This window comes from Zootoca vivipara, chromosome 3, assembly GCF_963506605.1.
Source record: "Zootoca vivipara chromosome 3, rZooViv1.1, whole genome shotgun sequence".
Lineage (NCBI taxonomy): Eukaryota > Metazoa > Chordata > Lepidosauria > Squamata > Lacertidae > Zootoca > Zootoca vivipara.
In genome coordinates this window covers 117522374-117543459 of record NC_083278.1, presented here as the reverse complement: position 1 = coordinate 117543459, position 21086 = coordinate 117522374, and the positions used below count along the sequence as shown (strand labels likewise).

Below are 21086 nucleotides of genomic sequence, written 5' to 3'. Positions count from 1 at the left end.
TAATAATAATAATAATAATAATAATAATAATAATAATAATAATAATAATTTATTTATACCCTGCCCGTCTGGCCGGGGTCCCCCAGCCACTCTGGGCGGCTTCCAACAAAACATTAAAATACAGAAATCAAACATTAAAAGCTTCCCTAAACAGGGCTGCCTTGAGATGCCTTCTAAAGGTCTGGTAATTGTTGTTCTCTTTGACCTCTGGTGGGAGGGCATTCCACAGGGTGGGTGCCACTACCGAGAAGGCCCTCTGCCTGGTTCCCTGTAACTTGGCTTCTCGTAGCGAGGGGAACTGGCAGAAGGCCCTCGGCGCTGGATCTCAGTGTCTGGGCAGAACGATGGGGGTGCAGACGCTCCTTCAGGTATACTGGACCGAGGCCAGTATATTAAAACATTTCCGTCCATCAGCTACACCCCCCCCCCCCGTGGCAGATAAACTGTGTTGTATCTGTAATAAGCTTTGGCCTTGGATGTCAAATGTATGTGGTACATTCTTTTGCTTGAGGGGTGGGCAACCTCAGGAACACGGGCCAAATGTGCCCTTCCAGGGCTCTCCAGGCCACAACTCCGCTCCAGCCCTGCTTTGCAATGGTACCTTAAACATTTATGCCTGCCTGGAAAGTGTGTCCTTGAACTCCGATAATGCTGGTGCCTTATGGCTTTGGGAAGCCCACCAGAATCCATCCTTTTATTTCTCTGTCGATTGCCTGCATGACAAAAGGGAGTTCAGCTATTCTGTCAGCCGTCCCTCCTTTGTCCAATTCGGTCATTAACTAGCTAACCTTAAGAGCGGCTTTCTGTATTCATTGTTCTGGCAGCTCCTTTCAGCGCCGGGAAGATCTTTCCGATTTCTTTATCTTCACAAGAACACCCTGAGATGCAGACAAAGCTGTCAAAGGGAGAGGAGGGTGCCGGTTCAGCAGAGGCATGCGTCACCGTAAATATACTACATTCAGCCCAAGTCGCCTGACAAATGCTTACATGGCAATACATTTGTTAGCCTTCAAGGTGCCGCAGGGGAGCTTGGTTGCTATGGGGCCTTGTGTTCCAGCCCCAGGCAGTGGAATCACCACAGAGTCCCACTACCCCAGCTTGGCCAGCCATGCTACATATTGAGTGCTGGTACTCAACAGCACAAAGTAATGTAGGACACTGTTCTTCAACCTTAGGTTCCCAGATGGTGTTGGGACTACAACCCCCATCATCCTGTCCCATTGGCTAATCTAGCTGTGGACGATGGGATGGCGGCTAATGGATTGAGGTTGAATCCTGACAAAACAGAAGTACTGTTCGTGGGGGACAGGAGCCAGGCAGGTGTGGAGGATTCCCTGGTTCTGAATGGGGTAACTGTGCCCCTGAAGGACCAGGTGCGCAGCCTGGGGGGTCATTCTGGACTCACAGCTGTCCATGGAGGCGCAGGTCAATTCTGTGTCCAGGGCAGCTGTCTATCAGCTCCATGTGGTACGCAGGCTGAGACCCTACCTGCCTGCAGACTGTCTAGCCAGAGTGGTGCATGCTCTAGTTATCTCCCGCTTGGACTACTGCAATGCGCTCTACGTGGGGCTACCTTTGAAGGTGACTCGGAAACTTCAACTAATCCAGAATGCGGCAGCTAGACTGGTGACTGGGAGCGGCCGCCGAGACCACATAAGACCGGTCTTGAAAGATCTACATTGGCTCCCAGTACGTTTCTGAGCATAATTCAAAGTATTGGTGTTGACCTTTAAAGCCCTAAATGGCCTCGGTCCAGTATACCTGAAGGAGCGTCTCCACCTCCATCGTTCTGCCCGGACACTGAGGTCCAGCACGGAGGGCCTTCTGGCGGTTCCCTCCCTGAGAGAAGTGAGGTTACAGGGAACTAGGCAGAGGGCCTTCTCGGTGGTGGCGCCTACCCTGTGGAATGCCCTCCCAACAGATGTCAAAGAGGAAAACAACTACCAGACTTTTAGAAGACATCTGAAGGCAGCCCTGTTCAGGGAGGCTTTTAATGGTTAATAGATTACTGTGTTTTATTTTTCTGTTGGAAGCCGCCCAGAGTGGCTGAGGAAACCCAGCCAGATGGGCGGGGTATAAATAATAAATTATTATTATCATTATTATTATTATTAGTCCACATAGTCTGGAGGGCAGCAGGTGAAGGAAGGCTATTCCTCAACTTGGAGTCCCCAGATGGTGCTGGGACTACAACCCCCACCATCCTGTCCCATTGGCTAATCTGGCTGTGGACGATGGGAGTTGTAGTCCACATTGTCTGGAGGGCAGCAGGTGAAGGATATTCCTCAACTTGGAGTCCCCAGATGTTGTTGGACTGTAACTCTCATCATCCTGTCTCATTGGTTGCGGGCGATGGGGTTGTAGTCCGACACCATCTGGGAACCCAAAGTTGAATAACACAGCTTTAGGATGTCAGGATACTACTCCCTGGGATAACCTTTGGAAACTTTGATAAGATAAGATAAGATATCTTTATTGTCATTGTCCCCTTGCGGGAACAACGAAATTACTCGGTTGCTACATCCACTCAGATAAAGCATTCTGCATAATCCAAAATTTAAAAACCTAATAACATGCATTGTGTACGGCATTTGGGAGTTGCTCAGTGGCCATGTTTTGACTCATGTTTGTTCACAGTCACTGCCTGAGTAGTGGGAGTTATGCTTCAAACTCCTTGGGCTGCATTCAGCCAACCCAGTGTGCAGGCAGAAGTCACCACAAAGATTCCCACGGGTGCAACAGGAATTCCTCTCCTCCCTCTCCCCACACTATCCCCAAATCTGCTCTGGAGGGTTGGGGAGGAAACTCAAAACCATGGTCTTTCAGTGGTACCACGGGTTAACAACTTAATTCATTCTGGAGGTCCGTTCTTAACCTGAAACTTTTCTTAAGCTGAGGTACCACTTTAGCTCATGGGGCCTCCCGCTGCCGCCACGCCCCCGCTGCACGATTTCTGTTCTCATCCTGAAGCAAAGTTCTTAACCCGAGGTACTATTTCTGGGTTAGCGGAGTCTGTAACCTGAAGCGTCTGTAAGCCGAGGTACCACTGTACACCATAGTGACTCTACAATTTCCTGTCTGGAGTCGAAGGGATAGACTGGGATACTAGTCCAAACGTGCCCCTCAAAAATAGATCTGGTTGGTAGTCTGGTTGGAAAGCATCAAGGTACGCAACAGCTTATTTGTGCCACCGAGACCACATAACACCGGTCTTCAAAGATCTACATTGGCTCCCAGTACGTTTCCGAGCAAAGTTCAAAGTGTTGGTGCTGACCTTTAAAGCCCTAAATGGCCTCGGTCCAGTATACCTGAAGGAGCGTCTCCACCCCCATCGTTCTGCCCGGACACTGAGGTCCAGCGCCGAGGGTCTTCTGGTGGTTCCCTCGCTACAAGAAGCCAAGTTACAGGGAACGAGGCAGGGGGCCTTCTCGGTAGTGGCGCCCGCCCTGTGGAACGCCCTCCCATCAGATGTCAAAGAGAAAAACAACTATTTGACATTTAGAAAACATCTGAAGGCAGCCCTGTTTAGGGAGGCTTTTAATCTTTAATCGATTATTTTATTCTCCTGTTGGAAGCCACCCAGAGTGGCTGGGGAGACCCAGGCAGATGGGTGGAGTATAAATAATAAATAAATTATTATTATTATTATTATTATTTATTTGGGGTAGGGGCAGCCCAGCAGTGACATCTACCAGTGCAGTCCTGCTAAGTTAATTTATTTCAGCTGTAACTTGCTGCAGAGTGTTGTTCCGACAAACCAGTTACTGCAATGCAGTGTTTCAGCGGTGAGTAGATGGATGCCTGGAAGTGGAATTATGATTAATGCATGAATAATAATATATATAAAAAACATTTTGTGTCGTTTGGGAGCCTTAATTGTATTCTTCCTTCTAAAGCACCTCTCCTACAACTTCAAAGTAATATGATTAGACTCGAATCCAATAACATTACCCTTTGCCTCCAGCCGCCTAGTTGGGGTGTGTGTGCACGCACTGTATATTAGTCATCGGTTGAAGGTTAGTGTTCAATCATTCATTCACTGAAAACAGAGAGACATCTGGAACCTGCTTCCGTCTTGCAAGGCTGGACTGTGTTTTGGATCTCATGGAGGGGAGAGAGTAGACGCGGGGGGGGGGGGGGGTGGCCGTGAAAAAGAGAGAGGATGGGATGGGGCTCTCTGGAGTGTTGAATAGAATCATACAGTAGTTGGAAGGGACACCCCCCCGGCCAAGGATCATCTAGTAGTCCAATCCCCTGCAGTGCAGGAATCACAGCTAGAGATGCCCTGACCGGTGGCCATCCTGCCCCTCCAAGCACCCATGAAGTCTCAGCCCTTGATCTTGAGCTGGTTACCTTTCTCTCCCTTGGAAAAAGTACACAGAGCTGAAGTTGGAAGAGCAACACTCTCCCCCACTTCTTCTTCCAGCTCTCTGACATTTATTTACCCAGATCCCTTGGAAACGTGAAGTATGTGTGTTCATATTTTTCACTCTATGGGAGGGGATCAAAAATGACCAGAGGAGGCTTTGCATTCCCTCAACAAATGTGCCCAGGGCCTAAAAATATTGGTGATCCCTACAGCAAAAATGGGACCCAGGTGGCGCAGTGGGCTAAACCACTGAGCCTAGGGCTTGCTGTTCAGAAGATCGGCGGTTCGAATCCCTGTAACGGGGTGAGCTCCCATTGCTTGGTCCCAGCTCCTGCCAACCTAGCAGTTCAAAAGCACGTCAAAATGCAAGTAGATAAATAGGAACCACTACAGCGGGAAGGTAAACGGCGTTTCCGTGTACTGCTCTGGTTCGCCAGAAGTGGCTTTGTCATGCTGGCCACATGACCTGGAAGCTATACGCCGGCTCCCTTGGCCAATAATGCGAGATGAGCGCGCAACCCCAGAGTCGGTCACAACTGGACCTAATGGTCAGGGGTTCCTTTACCTTTACCTTACAGCAAAAATACTATTCAGCATCCATTGGCTACCTGCTTGCTGCTACCCCTTCGGCCTCCCGACCTCAGACAATTGCTGGAGATGTGGTGCTGCAGGGGGAGGAGGCCTGTTCTGGGGGATGCAGGAGGTTAGCGAAATTCTGGAAGGAGGTTTTAGTTCTTCTAAGTACAGTCCTCGATCTGAAGTGGATCCTGAGTTCTAGCCCAGTACTTATGGGCTGTGTACCCCTTAGATATGGAGACTGAGCAAGAATCGAGCTTCCCAGTTTCAAAGGTGCAGCCCTGGTGGCCGAGAGGCTGAGCTGGGGAAAATGAGTGACCCAGGTATAGATGGCTGGTCTGTTTGGCTTCATGTTCCTTGGAGCCGGTGAGAAAGTGGCATGTGAAAAGAGAAAATGCAGAGAAGTCTGAAGACAGCTGGTAGGGCTCCCTCAGCCTCTTTGGGGATAGAGGAAGGGTGTGGACTCTCTTGTCAGGGAATCTCAGAAAACATCCCTCTTGCTTTGTTTTGTTTTCTGTCTATTCATTTAATTAAGCTCATCTAAGATGATTTTGGGATCTGCAGAGTTGGGTGGGTAGCCGAAGAGGAAGACGGTGCTTATTCTGTACCCAGGGGCTATTAGGATGCAAGTTATATCTTGTTATCTTTCAAACATAGAAAACTGTGCAATTAGAAAATACATTGCAGCAGGATCTTAGCATTTGCTTCTCGTAGATCCCAGCAGTGGATTCCTTTCCAGGTGGCCAAACAGCACACGATCTTCTGCAGTGGGCTTTCATGAGGATTTGTAGCACTTGGAGCTTGCTATTCAAATGAAGATTTACCTGGCAGCATCAGAGCAGTGTTTGGGGTGCAAGGAAGGCCCCTCCCCTATGGATTTCATGCATGTGACTCCACTTTTCCTCCTACACAGCTGGAGGCAGACGTAGAAACTTATAGAAGGCAATATAAAAACCAATTAAAAGCGTAAGAGTACAATATGAACTCACGCTGCCGAAATAGCAAAATAACGAGACTGATAAGAGCAGCCCTGTTCCCCCAACGCCAGTGCAAAATGATGGGCTTTGTGCCTCTCCCTAAAAAAGAGGTGTCTGTAAAGCACCTCTATTACTGATAGTTCTCATGGAGGTAATCCTGGCAAGTTTATGAGGAATATCAGTGTTCCCTGGGTTGCAATTTTAAAAATGATTTACAGTGAGCTAACCAATACGTGGGTCAGATTCCCAAAATTGTCACGAAGTGATTGCATGTTCTTAATAGCTCAGTTTGCACATCATGACAAACCAGCCTGGTATGTTCCAGCCCTTTTGGATGATCATATCCAGCAGCCCCGGCCGGTAAGGCTGTATTGATGCTGGTGGGAGTTGTAGTCCAAAACAGCTGGACGGCACCCGGCGGGGGTTGTTATTACCCGCCCTTCACCCTAAAGTCCCTGGGTAGGTTATAATAATTAAAAACACAATATTAAAACAGTTTAAAACAACTACAGTGGTGCCTCGCTAGACGAATGCCCTGTTAGACGAAGTTTTCGCTAGACGAATAGGTTTTGCGATCGGAGGTTGCCTCGCAAGACAATGAGGTTTTCTATGGCTGCCGCTTCGTCTTGTGAAACGTGGGCATAAAAACCTCCGATCACAAAACCTATTTGCAAAAGGCATTTGTCTAGCGAAAGGGGAACCAATTGTAGCAAGGGAAGAAGGCAAAGGAAGATCAGCTGAGAGGCGCTGACAGCTGTCAGCGCCTCTTAGCTGATCTTCCTTTGCCTTCTTCCCGCGCTGCAGCTGGTTCCCCTTTGTGTTCCGCTGGTCTCTGCCGGTTGCCGTGAGCAGTGAGGGGCAACCGGCAGAGACCAGCGGAACACTAGCGCGGGAAGAAGGGGGGGGGAAGCGGAGGAACGGATCCATTCCTTCCTCTGCTTTCCCCCCCGCCGCCTCGCACACAGCCGGCATCAGACGGTGCTTCGGAGACCTTCTCTGAAGCCCCGTCCCGTGCCGCCGCCAGTCCCCCAGAGCCCATAGGAACACATTGATTAAGTTTCAGTGCATTCCTATGGGAAACCGGGACTCGCTAGACGAATTTTTCGTAGGACGAATTGAGTCCTGGAACAAATTAAATTCGTCTAGCGAGGCACCACTGTATGTGGCAGAGCAATATGTTTAGCACCAGCTTGGCTGCAGGAGTTGCCAGAAGGCGCCATCCAACTTGGCTTCTCGTAGGGAGGGAACCGCCAGAAGGCCCTCGGAGCTGGACCTCAGTGTCCGGGCAGAGTGATGGGGGTGGAGACGCTCCTTCAGGTATGCAGGACCGAGGCCGTTTAGGGCTTTAAAGGTCAGCACCAACACTTTGAACTGTGCTCGGAAACGTACTGGGAGCCAATGTAGGTCTTTCAGGACTGGTGTTATATGGTCTTGGCGGCCGCTCCCAGTCACCAGTCTAGCTGCCGCATTCTGGATTAGTTGCAGTTTCCAGGTCACCTTTAAAGGTAGCCCCACGTAGAGCGCATTGCAGTAGTCCAAGTGGGAGATAACTAGAGCATGCACCACTCTGGAGAGACAGTCAGCGGGCAGCGGGCAGGAAGTCTTTGCACTAGTCAGTATCTTGGGTTTGTATGTCCAAAATGAAAAAAAAGACCTGCAAAGTACGTTTAGTTCTTCTGCGGAACAGGATGTATGAAGTCGTCTCACAGCAAACGTAGGGGCATCTTTTCCAAAAAGAAAAATGCCCAAGAAGGTACCCTCCCTCTCCACAGCCATTCCGTGAGACAGAATTTCAAAACGTTCTCCGATGCCACAGCCATCTGCTGGCGAGATCGGCTGCCAGCCTGTCCGTCAGCGAAAGCTGCCTGCTTACAGGATGCCCAGATGATGGGAGATTTGTATTTTAATCAGGCGGTTCAGAATGCAGATCCGTCACAATTGTTGTGAACACAATTTGCCAACCATATGCTGTGAACCCAACTGTTACGACGAGCGCCAGCCTTGCTAGTTGCGACACGTCTCCTGTTTGGGGGCTCTTTGTTTTTTGGACCATAATATTGACTGCCTCGGCTTAATGTAGCAGAGACTTCACTTATATTTCTCTCTTCTGCATCCCTTCCCACCCCCATCTCTGATCCGCAGATACTCTGAGCGAAGCCTTACAAAGTGCATTGGCATAACTATAGAGACCCGGCCAGATTACTGCCTGAAACGGCACTTGAGCGATATGTTGTCATATGGATGCACCAGGCTGGAGATTGGTGTGCAGAGTGTCTATGAGGACGTGGCCAGAGACACCAATAGGTAAGGAGAGGGGGCTTGCAAGGTGGGGTGTGTGTGTGTGCAGCTTTGACATCCTGGCTCCTTCTCACTGAACTTGAAATGGGGTAGCAGTTTCTACCAAAAGCTTTTTAATACATCGATGTGGTACCCAGGAAAAAAACACAGTTCAAAGGCATAGCAAATGCTACACATGACTGCACAAGTGATCCCACATGAAATCATAGATTTGGAAGGGGTACCCAAGGGTCATCCAGTCCAACCCCCTGCAATGCAGGAATCGCAGATTAAGAATCCCTGACAGGTGGCCATCCAACCTCTGCTTGAAAACTTCCAAGGAAGAAGAATTCACAGCTGTTACCCTCAAAAAGTTCTTTTTAAGGGTTAGTCGGGATCTCCTTTCTTGTAACTTGAAGCCATCGCTTCTGGTCCTACCCTTTGGAACAGCAGGATACAAGCTTGCTGCATCTTCCACGTGACAGTCCTCCAGATATCTCTCTAACCTGAAAAACCCAAATGTTGCAACCTTTCATTATAACAGGAGGTGGTCCAGCCACATGGTGATTTTGGTTGCCCTTTTCTGAAGCTTTTCCCACCATGGAGCCCCAAAGAGTAAAGGAAATAAGGATCATAAAACATACACAGGAAGGCGTTAGTCATAATAATACTGAATTAATTAACGATAAGGTAGCTTGATTTTTTTTTTGCTGCACATTGACCAAATTCCTGGGCTAAAGCTCTCCACGGAATGGCAACAGACAAGATTAGTTCTGCAACGCCACGGAGGATGGAATTGGCATTTGTCCATCGCGTCCTTTGTATTCTGGGAAGATGCAATTCAGAAAAAAGGAAGCGGATTTGTTCACCTTCTCAGAGTCCAAGAAAGAGATGAAGTGTGTTTGATGAAGTGGAAACACTTCCTCCTCTTGGATAATAGCCTTGCTAGAAAGGATTCCTTGCTAGACAAGCTGGTTGAGCAGCCGTCAGTGGGCCAAAGTGAGCATTAAACAAGGAGCTCACCCCTAGTGATGGAACTGGCCCACATTGTGTGCCTCAAGCTATGAGGCAGGGGTGGAGAACCTCAGCCCCAGGGTTCAGATGCAGCCCACCAGACATCCCTTTCCGGCCCCAGGCTGCCCCCTGCCCCCATCCCTGCTCAAGCACTAATAATAATAATAATAATAATAATAATAATAATAATAATAATAATAATTTATTTATTTATACCCCACCCATCTGGCTGGGTTTCCCCAGCCACTCTGGGCAACTTCCAACAGAAAATGAAATAAAATAATCGATTAAACATTAAAAGCCTCCCTAAACAGGGCTGCCTTCAGATGTCTTCTAAAAATCTGGTAGCTGTTTTCCTCTTTGACATCTGTTGGGAGGGCGTTCCACAGGGCAGGCGCCACCACCGAGAAGGCCCTCTGCCTAGTTCCCTGCAACTTGGCTTCTCGCAACGAGGGAACCACCAGAAGGCCCTCGGCACTGGACCTCAGTGTCCGGGCAGAACGATGGGGGTGGAGACGCTCCTTCAGGTATACTGGACCAAGGCCATTTAAGGCTTTAAAGGTCAGCACCAACATTTTGAACTGTGCTCGGAAACGTACTGGGAGCCAATGTAGGTCTTTCAACACCAGTGTTATGTGGTCTTGGTGGCCGCTCTCAGTCACCAGTCTAGCTGCCGCATTCTGGATTAGTTGTATTTTCCGGGTCACCTTCAAAGGTAGCCCCACGTAGAGCGCATTGCAGTAGTCCAAGCGGGAGATAACTAGAGCATGCACCACTCTGGCCAGACAGTCTGCAGGCAGGTAGGGTCTCATCCTGCGTACCAGATGGAGCTGATAAACAGCTGCCCTGGACACAGAATTGACCTGCGCCTCCATGGACAGCTGTGAGTCCAAAATGACTCCCAGGCTGCGCACCTGGTCCTTCAGGGGCACAGTTACCCCATTCAGGACCAGGGAGTCCTCCACACCCGCCCACCTCCTGTCCCTCACAAACAGTACACCTGTCTTGTCAGGATTCAACCTCAATCTGTTAGCCCCCAGTACAGAACATGCAGGACATGTAAAGTTGCACACAGGTAAATTGTGGAACTCTCTCCCCAAGGTGGCACTGATGGCCACCAACATAGAGGAGGAGGAAAGGTCTATCTGTGACCACGAGCAACTGGTGTTCTGGAGCCAGAGCAGAGCCATTATGGTTTCGGGGAACTCGAGAGAGTTAAATTCTGTCAACGGAGCAGTATTACAGTGAGAAGGACAAAGGCATTAATTCCCACCAGCGGGGAACGGAACAAGCCCCATCACCCACACGTGTCCATCCAGGGTGGGTGGGTGGGCTTATGAAAGGCCTTCCTTCACACAGTGACTGGCACACCAGCTCTCGGTTGTGCTGTTAGTCCCCTAACTCTCCTCTCCGAGTTTCTCCTCTCCCCCCCCCGGAAGGCCCAAGAGATACCCCCCCCTGCCATTGGTTCCCTCAACCAGTGGGATGTTCAGCCTTGCCCTGATAGGACAATCCCCTTTAAGAGGAGAGTAATTTTTATTTATGTAAATTTAAGCGAGTTTATGGGTTGGGTTGGGTTTATTGCATTTATATGCCCCCTTTCCCTCCAAAGAGTTTACCCCCACAACAATCCTGTGAGGTAGGTTGGCCTGAGGGACAGAAACCTTAATCCTAGGTCGCTTTCTGACTGAGTGGGGATTCGAACCCTGGTCTCTCTCCTGGGTCCTAGCCTAATCCCCCCCCAACTGTTATATCACACGGGATTTAGTTTGGATATTTCCAGCGAAGAGCGTATTTTTATTTATGAAGCTGCCGTACCTTTTTTCTGCCTACGCAAGATTGCCGAATAACAACTTCGTCATAAATTCAGGCATATAAAATGCAGCACCTTTAAAAAGCCAGTTAAGCGTGGCAATATTGAGGAATGGCAAGGCATAAAATGCAAACGGGAAGAACATGCAAAGCTGAAGAGAACGTCTTAAGGGAGCACGCGGGGAAGGTGGGGCGGGACAGCTTTGATGAGCCCCCCCAAGTTGTTGACAGCAGGTAGAATAATAATAATATCCTCAAGGTTGTTATTAAAATAATAAAACCTCAATGTTTTATAATAATAATAATAAAAAGAATAATAAAAACCTCAAGTTACAGGTAGGTAGCCGTGTTGGTCTGAGTCGAAACAAAATAAAAAAATAAAACAAAATAAAAAAAATCCTTCAGTAGCACTGATGAAGTGTGCATGCACACTAAAACTTAGTTGGTCTTTAAGGTGCTACTGAAAAAACCTCAAGGTTAGATTACCGCATCACGTTAGATGTGGGGCTGCCTCTGAAGACAGCTAGGAAACTTCCGCTGGTACAGAATTCAGCAACCAGGTTGCTCACAGGAGCAAGACAGTTAAAGCATACAACACAATGATGGCCCAACTGCACCAGATGCCAATTAATTTCCAGGCCCAATTCAAAGTGCTGTTTTTGACCTATAAATCCTTAAACGGCTCAGTACCGCAATCTCCCCATATGAACTGACCTGGATCCTGTGATCATGATTCTTTGTGAATCCCTCTGCAAGAGGTCTAGAGGGTGGCAACGTGAGATCTCCACTTCCCCATCTCATACCCGGGCCTTTATCTATCTGCCGCTTTCATATGACTGCAGTTGCTGACCCCCCCCCCCTTACCCCTTGTGGTGCACCCCACTGGCCAACACTAGATAGTCCCCTGCCCTGCCTGCAACATGCCTGGCTTCTCTCTCCCCATCCCCAAACACACCCTCAGGGTGAGTAGAATATTCTCGTCCTGCCTCCATGGGCTAATTCACACATGTCACCTATACCAAATCGCCAGCAAATGAGTGTTAAAAATTAGTCTTGGAGAGAAGAAGCGTCAGCTAGGAAGGGTAAGGAGCAAGCAAGCTCACATCCTTTTTCTTTTCATGCTATTCTGGCACCCATCATTGCAGCTAATATTTTTCTTCATCGCTGCCCACACCGTTTCCAGCTTCGTCTCCCCACCCCCACCCCAGAAACTCGCTCTCAGGACAGGTGGGGTCAAGCTGGTCCACCTCTTCTCAGTGGCAGCCAATTCACACTATCCCGCCTGTGCCAAATTGCTGCTAAGTTTGTCCAAAGAAACAGGAGCCTTGCGCAGGGTCTGCAGCTGCAAAGGGCAGGGAGCAAGATGCTTGTGGCTCACTTCTGTGCCTTTGATGACCACGCTTCTGGCACCTCTGCCATTGTGAAAAAGGCGTTTCTCCTTACCTGTATGAAAAGCCTCTGTTCCTGCCTTTGTTTACTTAACAAGCTGTGCACTTACGCATTTGGTGAGTGTTTCCATTTGAACACCTTCCCCTTTCCTTTTTTAAAACGCCTCTAAGGATGCAGGCAGCAACGAGTGAGCAGAGAACTTTGCTCAGGAAGGCGCAGTCATTTCCAAGCGCCGCTGCATTGTCCCGTGAATTGCTTGTGCATTGTAATAATACAGTAGGGAAGGGTAATAGGCTCAGTGGTGGAACATCTGGTGCAAGGCTGTTTCCTATTTTTATTTTTAAAAACCCTCTTGCATCACAATCATTGCCCTCTGGAAGGTTCAGAATATGGGGAGCAAACCACTACAGGCGGAAAGATGTTGTTGGCCTCTGCCTGGCTCAAGAGACAATGGAGAGTGCCTCCAGGGGTGAATTTAAACCGCTGGAGAATCAAATCACCTGCTGTGGCTGCAGAGACCTGTTATGACTGCTGCCTCCCACATAGTTTTTGCTGCATTAGCAGCACTGAAATGATCTCTCCAGAAGCATTGGAGTATGTATGGCTGCCCAGACGGCAAGACCCCCCCTGCCTCACTGATGCGCTCTAAAGGAAAGCAGAGCAATACATTTGACACCTATTATAACTAGCTATCTAATAGTAGCAACACGTACTTATTTTTATTTATGTTTATTTAAAAATACCGGTAATTCTGAACCTCTTGGTGTAGAATAGATCTTTATTGTCATTGTCCCCTTGAGGGAACAACGAAATTTCTCAGAACCGCTCTTAAGTGGTGTTTAGAAATATAGGATTTAGACCTTTAAAATACAGTCAGACCTCGGGTTGCGAACGTGATCCGTGCGGGAGGCACGTTCGCAACCCGCAGCACTGCATCTGCGCATGTGTGCGACGCCATTTTGCACTTCGGTGTGAGCGGCGAAACCCGGAAGTAACCCGTTCCGGTATTTCTGGGTTCAGCGTGGAGCGCAACCCAAAAACGCGCAACTAGCAGCGTTCGCAACCTGAGGTATGACTGTATGTCCTTTAAAGTGAGTTCCAAAAGTTTCCCCTAGCACTATGGTTTACAGCACTTACAAACTCTCCAAATGTCAGATTCATGTGCTTTTCCACGCAGCATTCAGAAAAATTTCACAGGAAGTAAAACTTGGTTTAGTTCCACAGTGGTGAAAGTTTCTAAATTATTTGTATGGGAGTGGCTTGTGACAGCCATGCAGTCTAAACTGGAGCAGCCATCTCAGGCCACCTCACATGGTGAGCTTGTCAGGTAGACTGAGAGAGGACAATGCCCGATTACCTACAGTACTTCTCCCCAAGGTGAGGGGAAGTGGACATAGCTAAGTCTAGCAGAGCAGCTTCCTCTATGGTATTAACTCCTTCATGCGTTAATTAGACTTAAGCACATTGGTTCTATGAGGCTGGCTACCCCACAGAATTTGGGGTAGGTGGGAATTGTAACAGTGCGAACAGGAGACAGCCTTTCTATTCATTCTGCAAAGCCCGCCATGGCATTTTATCCGCTGGGCAATGACGATGCTTCAGTCATTCAAGGAAATGAAAGCCTTTAGGGTATGAGGTTCGGTATCTGTTTGTTTGCTTTCAAATGGTGCAAAATACAAGTCCCAGCTGTTCAGTTTTGGTTAGAGTGTTCTGCTTCTGTTCACGGCTTTATATATAGATATAGATATGAAGGGGGGGGGGGAGAGAATGGGAAGCCAGGTCCCTGCTCCAAGATGCCAACAAATCTTTAAAAATACGCAGAGGAGAAAATTGTTGGAGGCAGGAGGGGAACCTGCGGCTTCATTTATGTGGTGCCTAGGGCTTCAGACTTGGTTATAGTACATAAGAACATTAAGCAGAGCCTTGCTGGGTCAGCCCAAAAAAGAAAAGCAATGCTTCTGTATCCCAGTTGTTGGAAACCACAGGAGGGAAGAGTTGCTCTTGTGCTCGAATCCTGCTTACTGGTTTCCCACAGGCATCTGGATGGCCTTTTTCTTTTCAGAGCTTTGGCGGGCACGCGTGCTGCCCGTGAGTAATTTTTTTGTTGCTCCAGCCGCCCTTAGGTTGGTCTTGTTGCTCAACCCAAAGCCCTTCCTAAACAGGCTGACTGGGAAGCCAGTGATGCTGAAGCTGGGGATGGAATACAAAGCCATACAAATGGCTACACGAACATGCAGCTTGCAAATACAGAATAATATATTGATGGTGCATTATCTAGATACCTTGCTGAAGTTCTGATAAGGTGCAATAATGTCCTTTATATTAGGGGTGTGGAAGAAGAAGGTGGAGAAATGAGAGAATAACTATTTTTTTGGGGGGGGGGAGTTGTTGTTTTTTTAACTGTGCTAAGAAATTTAGTTGCCCGGACTTCCGGTCTGTCGCGGCGGAGAGAAGGACGCAGGGACCTCGCGCGCCGATGTCCCTGGCTTCGCGGAGGGGGGGGAGGTCCGCAGAGCGAGCGGATTCCCCGTAAAAACACCGGGTAGAGAGTCCCGGTGACTCACGAGCCCAGCGGTTGCTCCGTTTTTTGCGGATCCCCCGCTGCCCGAGAGCTCAATAGAGCGATCGAGAGCCGGCGGGGTGGAACCGCGGGAGCCATTTTGGGCTATATCTTACCTCCGAGAAGTGAAGCTCCGAGTCCTGACCCGGCAAGCGGCAGATTCTTCCGAACAAATTTAAACTTCCAAAAAGTAAGTGGAATTGCGATTACGGACTTCAAATTCGTTAATTGGAAAAACAGGAGAGACTCTAAAGAAACGGAAGTCGGTCTCTTCCTAATGGAAAATTGGGAGGCGCTTTAAATAATCTTAAGCTGAACGACAAAAGGCATCTGGAATTGTGGACCCGAGAGAAAGAAAGACCTTTTTGAACCCTCTCAACTCCCGAGTCCGGCACCCCTTGAGGTACAGCATTATTAAGGGGGAGAGCGCTTTGACAGCTGTCAAAAGCTGTCAAGCTGTCAAAAGACCGGGTGGACTTATTGCACTGTTAAAATCAGTAAAATTTGACTGAAAATGTGGTAGAACTATTTAATATTGGAATCAAGAATGGAGTTGTGTTTGAGTTAAAAGACAAAGGAAAAGAACAGCCAAAATGGAGTCGACCGTCTGAGAAAGGAATTTTCCAGCACCTCTTTGTCCTCCACCTCCTGTTTGTCTGTGGTCAGGAGAAATATGAAAACAAAGTACTCTCGAGCCTTCCAGGAGGCTGTGCTAAACTATCTACAAATATGGGAGGATATCTACAAGGAACGGCAGCATCCCAATTTGCCAGCAGATGAGGATGAAGTCCAAGTCCAGGATTTAGAGGAAAATTTGATTTTCGAGACTGTGGAGACTGAATCTGGATGCCAAGAGAAACAATTAGATGAAAATCTTAAAGAGGACTTGGACTTTAAAAAATATGTTTGGGATGAAGCAAAGCATGGACCTCAAAAGGAAGAAAATCAAGCAGAGCAAGAAAATGAGAAGCAAAGGAATTTGAGGATTGATGGACTTAAAGATCCTGGAGGGGTTGAAATGTGGGGTGATGTTAGGGAGGAATGGGAAAGACAGGGGCAGGGGGGCACAAGGGCCTGGAGATGGAGATGGGAAAGAATGGGTGTGGGGTGAATAATCTAGTTAAAAGACCTTGTTTTTAGTTTCTGAGAGACGGTTTCTGAAATTTTGGCCTGTTAACGGAAATGCTGATCCAAATGGGGGAAAAGACTTAGGGAGAAGAGATGGAGTGTAAATATGAATGGAAAAAGTTGTGCTTTCTGGAGGGAATTATAAGAACGGCTTAGGAAAGAATTTAAGTTAATGTAAATTTTTGTAAGTTAAGTTAGGTTTAGGCAGAAAGCTGTCTACTCTCCTTTCCTTACTCTGAGATACTCAGTGGCAGGGGGTGCTCAGAGGGGTGAGGAGGGGATATAATGGAACCTTGGAAATGCTGTACCCCACGGGTCCCTCTTGTGGCAGGAGGGGGTCTGTGGGAGGGCAGCAGGGAAAAGGAGGAGGGTTGAGTCAATATTATAAGAAAAGGATTTTAAACTGAAATAGAAAACCCGCCATAAATTTTAGATTTTGTTTAAGGAAAACCAGGAGGAAGACTATTGAGGAAGTCACAAGTATTAGGTTAAGGTAATAAGAATTGGGGAGTTAAAATTCTCCCCTATTATGTCTGTTTTTGTCAAATGTATACTTATGAAAGAGCTGGGGGAAGCCAATCCTCAGAGCACCTCCACTCTTTTCCTTTCAGTGGCAGGGGGGGGAGGAGGGTGGAGGAGGGAGGGGGGAGGCTAAACCCAACTTACAATGGACCCCCTTTGATTCTCAAAGCACACGGGTTTCACTGGTGGCAGAGGTGAACCAGTGGGTGGAGGGAAAACGAAGGGACAGTGTTATATTGTATGTTTGTATGTTTGTGTAGTTTGTTTAGTTTTGTTTGTAAAATTAATAAAAATCATTTAAAAAAAAAGAAAGAAATTTAGTTGCCCGGTTTTGCTTTTTAAAGGTTTTGTCAAGTAACATTATTTTATGGCCAAAAAAATTAAACATTGTCATTGAAGAAAAATGACCACTATGGAAGAAAAAAATGAAATGAAAATGGATGGCCACTGTGAGAACAGGATGCTGGACTAGATGGGCCATTGGCCTGATCCAGCAGGCTCCTAGGTTCTCATGAGATGCTTGCTTCTGTTTCTAACCCCCATTTCCTCCCCCACCCCCAGGGGCCATACGGTGAAGGCTGTGTGCGAATCATTCCACCTAGCCAAAGACGCCGGGTTCAAAGTGGTGGCACACATGATGCCAGACCTGCCCAACATGGGACTGGAGAGAGACATCGACCAGTTTGGGGTAAGAGTGGCTTCTGTCTGAACTCCTTTCGGCTGCTGTTCCGTTGGTCCCTTATTGTGGTCCTTCCTTTTTCGGGGTTGGGGGAAGAGACAGTTCAGAGTCAAGGTTGAAGGGGTGAAAGGGTAACCAAGGCCCCTTCCCCATGAACCCCCAGGTTCCCTTTTCTACCAGGAACCTGGATAACTTGTAGACACTGATCCTGGTTCAGGGGGAAAGTCCATGTTCAAGGAGGTACCATGAACATTTGAAGAGCCTGGCTGCTGGGTCAGGCTGAAGGGGGCCCCGTCTTGTGGCCAGACAGATGCTCCAAAGGGAAGCCCACAAGCAGGGCACCCTCTTCACTTGCGATTTCCATCAACTGATACTCAGAATCATTGCTCCCTTTGTCCATAGAGGGGCAGGGCACAGCCTTGATGGGCAGCAGCCATTGCTGTTCTTTCCATGGAGGGAAGCTGAGCGTTAGCTGAAGCAGGCTCAGGTTCAGAGACGAGAGCGGTGGAGTAGTACTGGGGCCTACACAAATGCAATATAAAAGCTGTCTGTTGTTGTCCTCTGTCTGTCTCGAGAGACAATGGAGTGTGCCTCAGGGGGTGAAGTCAAATTGCTTTGCCAGCAGAACCAAAGTGACCTCTCCAGGGCGCAAGCCTGGGCAGTGTGTCTGGAGGTCCTGGGCTGCCCAGATGACAAGACCCCCCTCTCAGCCTCGCCGATGTGGTCCAAAGGAAAGCAGAGCAAGACATTTGGCAGCAGTTTGGCTGCAGGAGTTGCCAGAAGGAGGCGTACAAGGCTCCATCCAATAGGGACTCCACTCCGATTTGCGTAGAGTTTACTCCTGAGCCTTTTCTTCTCCCAAAGATGCCCCACAAGGCAGCAGCATTTTAGGGTCAGAGTTTCCCATCTAGGAGATGGGCTCCCTTCCCCATCTGCCCCTAATATTAAAACAATAAAACAGTATCATAAGAACATACTAGAGAGCAGGGATTAAGTAAAAACAAGATCCAAACTGTATGAGTCAGGGAAACCACGGGCAAAAAGTTTGTTTGCTTGCTTGCTTGTTACATTTATATCTCACCTTCTTCTCCTGTGAGCTCAAGGTGGCACTTATGGTTCTCCTCCTCCTTTTTTAATCCTCACACAACAACCCTGTGAGGAAGTTGGGCTGTGAGGTGGCGATTGGCCCAAGGTTACCCAGTGAGCTTCGTGGCCAAGTGGGGGTTTGAACCCTGGTCTCCCAGGTCCTAGTCCGATACTCTAACCACTACACCACAGAGGTTGTATCATTAGAAGTCCTTAGAAACCACCAACGGGTGCTGCAGAGATTTTTTTTATCTGTGTCATTTTAAATTGTTGTTGATGTTAATGTTGTATTTTTAGTTTTCAATTTTACGATTTATGTGGAAATTGTTTTCCATTTGGTTTTGCATCTTTTGATGTGTTTTATTTATTGTTTATGACTTTTGTTGTGTTGGTAATTATGTAAACCTTGTCATGTTGTGAGCCGCCTTGAGCATAGTTTCAACTATGGAAAGGTGGCATACAAATAAAATGATGATGATGATGATGATTCTGCTTCCCACATGGCAGAGGGAAGGGCATTCCAGAATGCCAGGAGTGATATTCCGTAGGGTGCACTATTGCAATCTAAGCCAGGGAGGGGGAACTTCTGTGGCTGCCCAGCTGCTGTTGAACTCCCAGCTCCTATCATCCCCAGCCAGCATGGGCAATGCCCAAGGATGATAGGGGTTACAGTCGAGCATCCCCTGTTGCACCTCTGGTTCTCCACCCCTGACCTGAGTGACTTTATATGCTATGACAGGGACTGGTGGGTCTTTCAGTTTACCATCCTTGCTGCGAATCAGCGGAGAGGTCCCATTGTTTCTGAGATCTTCATTGTTAAATAGATTAGACGGATTATAAATCTTCTAATAATAGCACCGGCTGCCTGAATGCTTCCTGTCTTGTGTGAGGCTTCGTTTAGTTCATCATCTATCTCTGCGATAATGAGAATCTGAAGATGGAGCGCCTTGGTAATCTCTCTCCCTGGAATCGCCAAACGGATCAATAGCCATGTCCGGGGGTTTTGGTTCTTTGTGCACCGCTTGAAGGATGTGAGATTGAGAACGCAGCAACGTCAACAGTTCCCCTTAGCTGAGGGGAAATGCTGCTTTCCTGACAGTGTTGGGAGTTGTTTTTTTTTTCTAGAAGTAGGAGTTTTCCACTGCGCTAGAGGCGGTGTGCTTGGACCTCTTAGGCATTGAGATAAACTGTTCCACAGTTGAAGGCAGCCTTGCTTCTGAATGCCAGTTGCTGGAAGCCACTCTTCCTCACGCCCTAGAATTTATTTATTTTTTAATTTAATCGAAGTATATATATATATACGCCACCAACTCATGTAAAATACCCAAATAAAAAAATTCCTTCCGGTAGCACCTTAAGAGACCAACTAAGTTTGTCATTGGTATGAGCTTTCAGTGTGCATGCACAAAAGTTCATACCAATGACAAACTTAGATGGTCTCTAAGGTGCTACCGGAAGGTATTTATTTATTTATTTTTATTTTTATTTTGACTACAGCAGACCAACACGGCTACCTACCTGTGAAATACCCAGGCAGTGTAGGGTATATATGGTAAGACACCCGTAAAAACAAAACAGAATGATCATTAGAAAGAACTTCCTGACAGTAAGAGCTGTTCGGCAGTGGAATTTGCTGCCAAGGAATGTGGTGGAGTCTCCTTCTTTGGAGGTCTTTAAGCAGAGGCTTGACAGGCATATGTCAAGAATGCTTTGATTGTGTTTCCTGCTCGGCAGGGGGTTGGACTGGATGGCCCTTGTGGTCTCTTCCAACTCTATGATTCTATGATTCTAAAATGATGGAAGAAGAGTAAATAGCTGCATAGGCCTGTCTGCATGAAAAGGGCTTCAGGAGGCGCCTGACATCAAAATGCAGCAAAAAGGGGGGAATCCCGAGCGTGTCTTTTCCTGCATTTGTCTCTCCTCTCAGTTCTGTTCCGAACAACAAGTGTGATTCATGGATCATCTCTGCCCCCAGCCCCCACTCCCTGCCTCTCTCCATCCGTCTACCTCCTGGGTCGCCTCATTTTTCATATGTGACGACAACTCACAAGTGTGTCTTTTTTTATTGCCTGATGCGGTCTTGAGGTGCAGGCTCTGTTAAAAACCTCATTAATCCTGCCGAGCGCTTGATTTATGCCAGCTATTAATCTGATCGTTTTATAAACTCCCCTGCTGGCCCGTCAAAGCAAATTGCCTCGGCCAGCCATTGCCAACCCAAGGCCCCCTCCACTTGTCTTGGACCGCCTCTCCCATCGCTCCCTAACCTTTGGCCATGCTGGCTGGGACTGAGTGGGAGTCCAGGAGCACCTGAAAGACACCATGTTAGCAAAGGCCAGCCTAAACGTTGAAGTAAGGGGGGGGGGACCACCAGAACTGATGGATATCCAACAAAGATGAATGTTGGAGGATTGAAGACAGATAAAAGAAAGTCCTTCTTCACACAGCACACGGTTTAATCTATATATAAAAAATATTCCCACTGCGTGCGCGGATATCCCAACCTTGCACCATAACCGCTGAACCGAATTGCATCAAATTAGGACAAAGCGTACCTTGCCCATCAGGGAGGGATCTAGCATAAAAAAATTATCAAAAAACCACACCTTTCATACCTAAAATAATGATTAAACACACAAAAAAGTGACGCCCAAATTAGACATCACCAGCAGAAGCTCTGAAGACTCCAACAGCATCCAA

General features: G+C 47.8%; 1 protein-coding gene and 1 pseudogene across 1 annotated transcript in view; both read left to right on the top strand.

Moving 5' to 3' along the window:
• ELP3 (elongator acetyltransferase complex subunit 3) overlaps positions 1-21086 on the top strand; it is a 90773-nt gene that overhangs the window by 24399 nt on the left and 45288 nt on the right. Inside the window, exons 8-9 of the mRNA XM_035110832.2 lie at positions 8065-8226; positions 17186-17312. Of these exons, the coding sequence (XP_034966723.2) occupies positions 8065-8226; positions 17186-17312 (289 nt within the window). The remainder of the gene's footprint in view (positions 1-8064; positions 8227-17185; positions 17313-21086) is intronic.
• Positions 8241-16025, top strand: LOC132591934 (small nuclear ribonucleoprotein F-like; annotated as a pseudogene).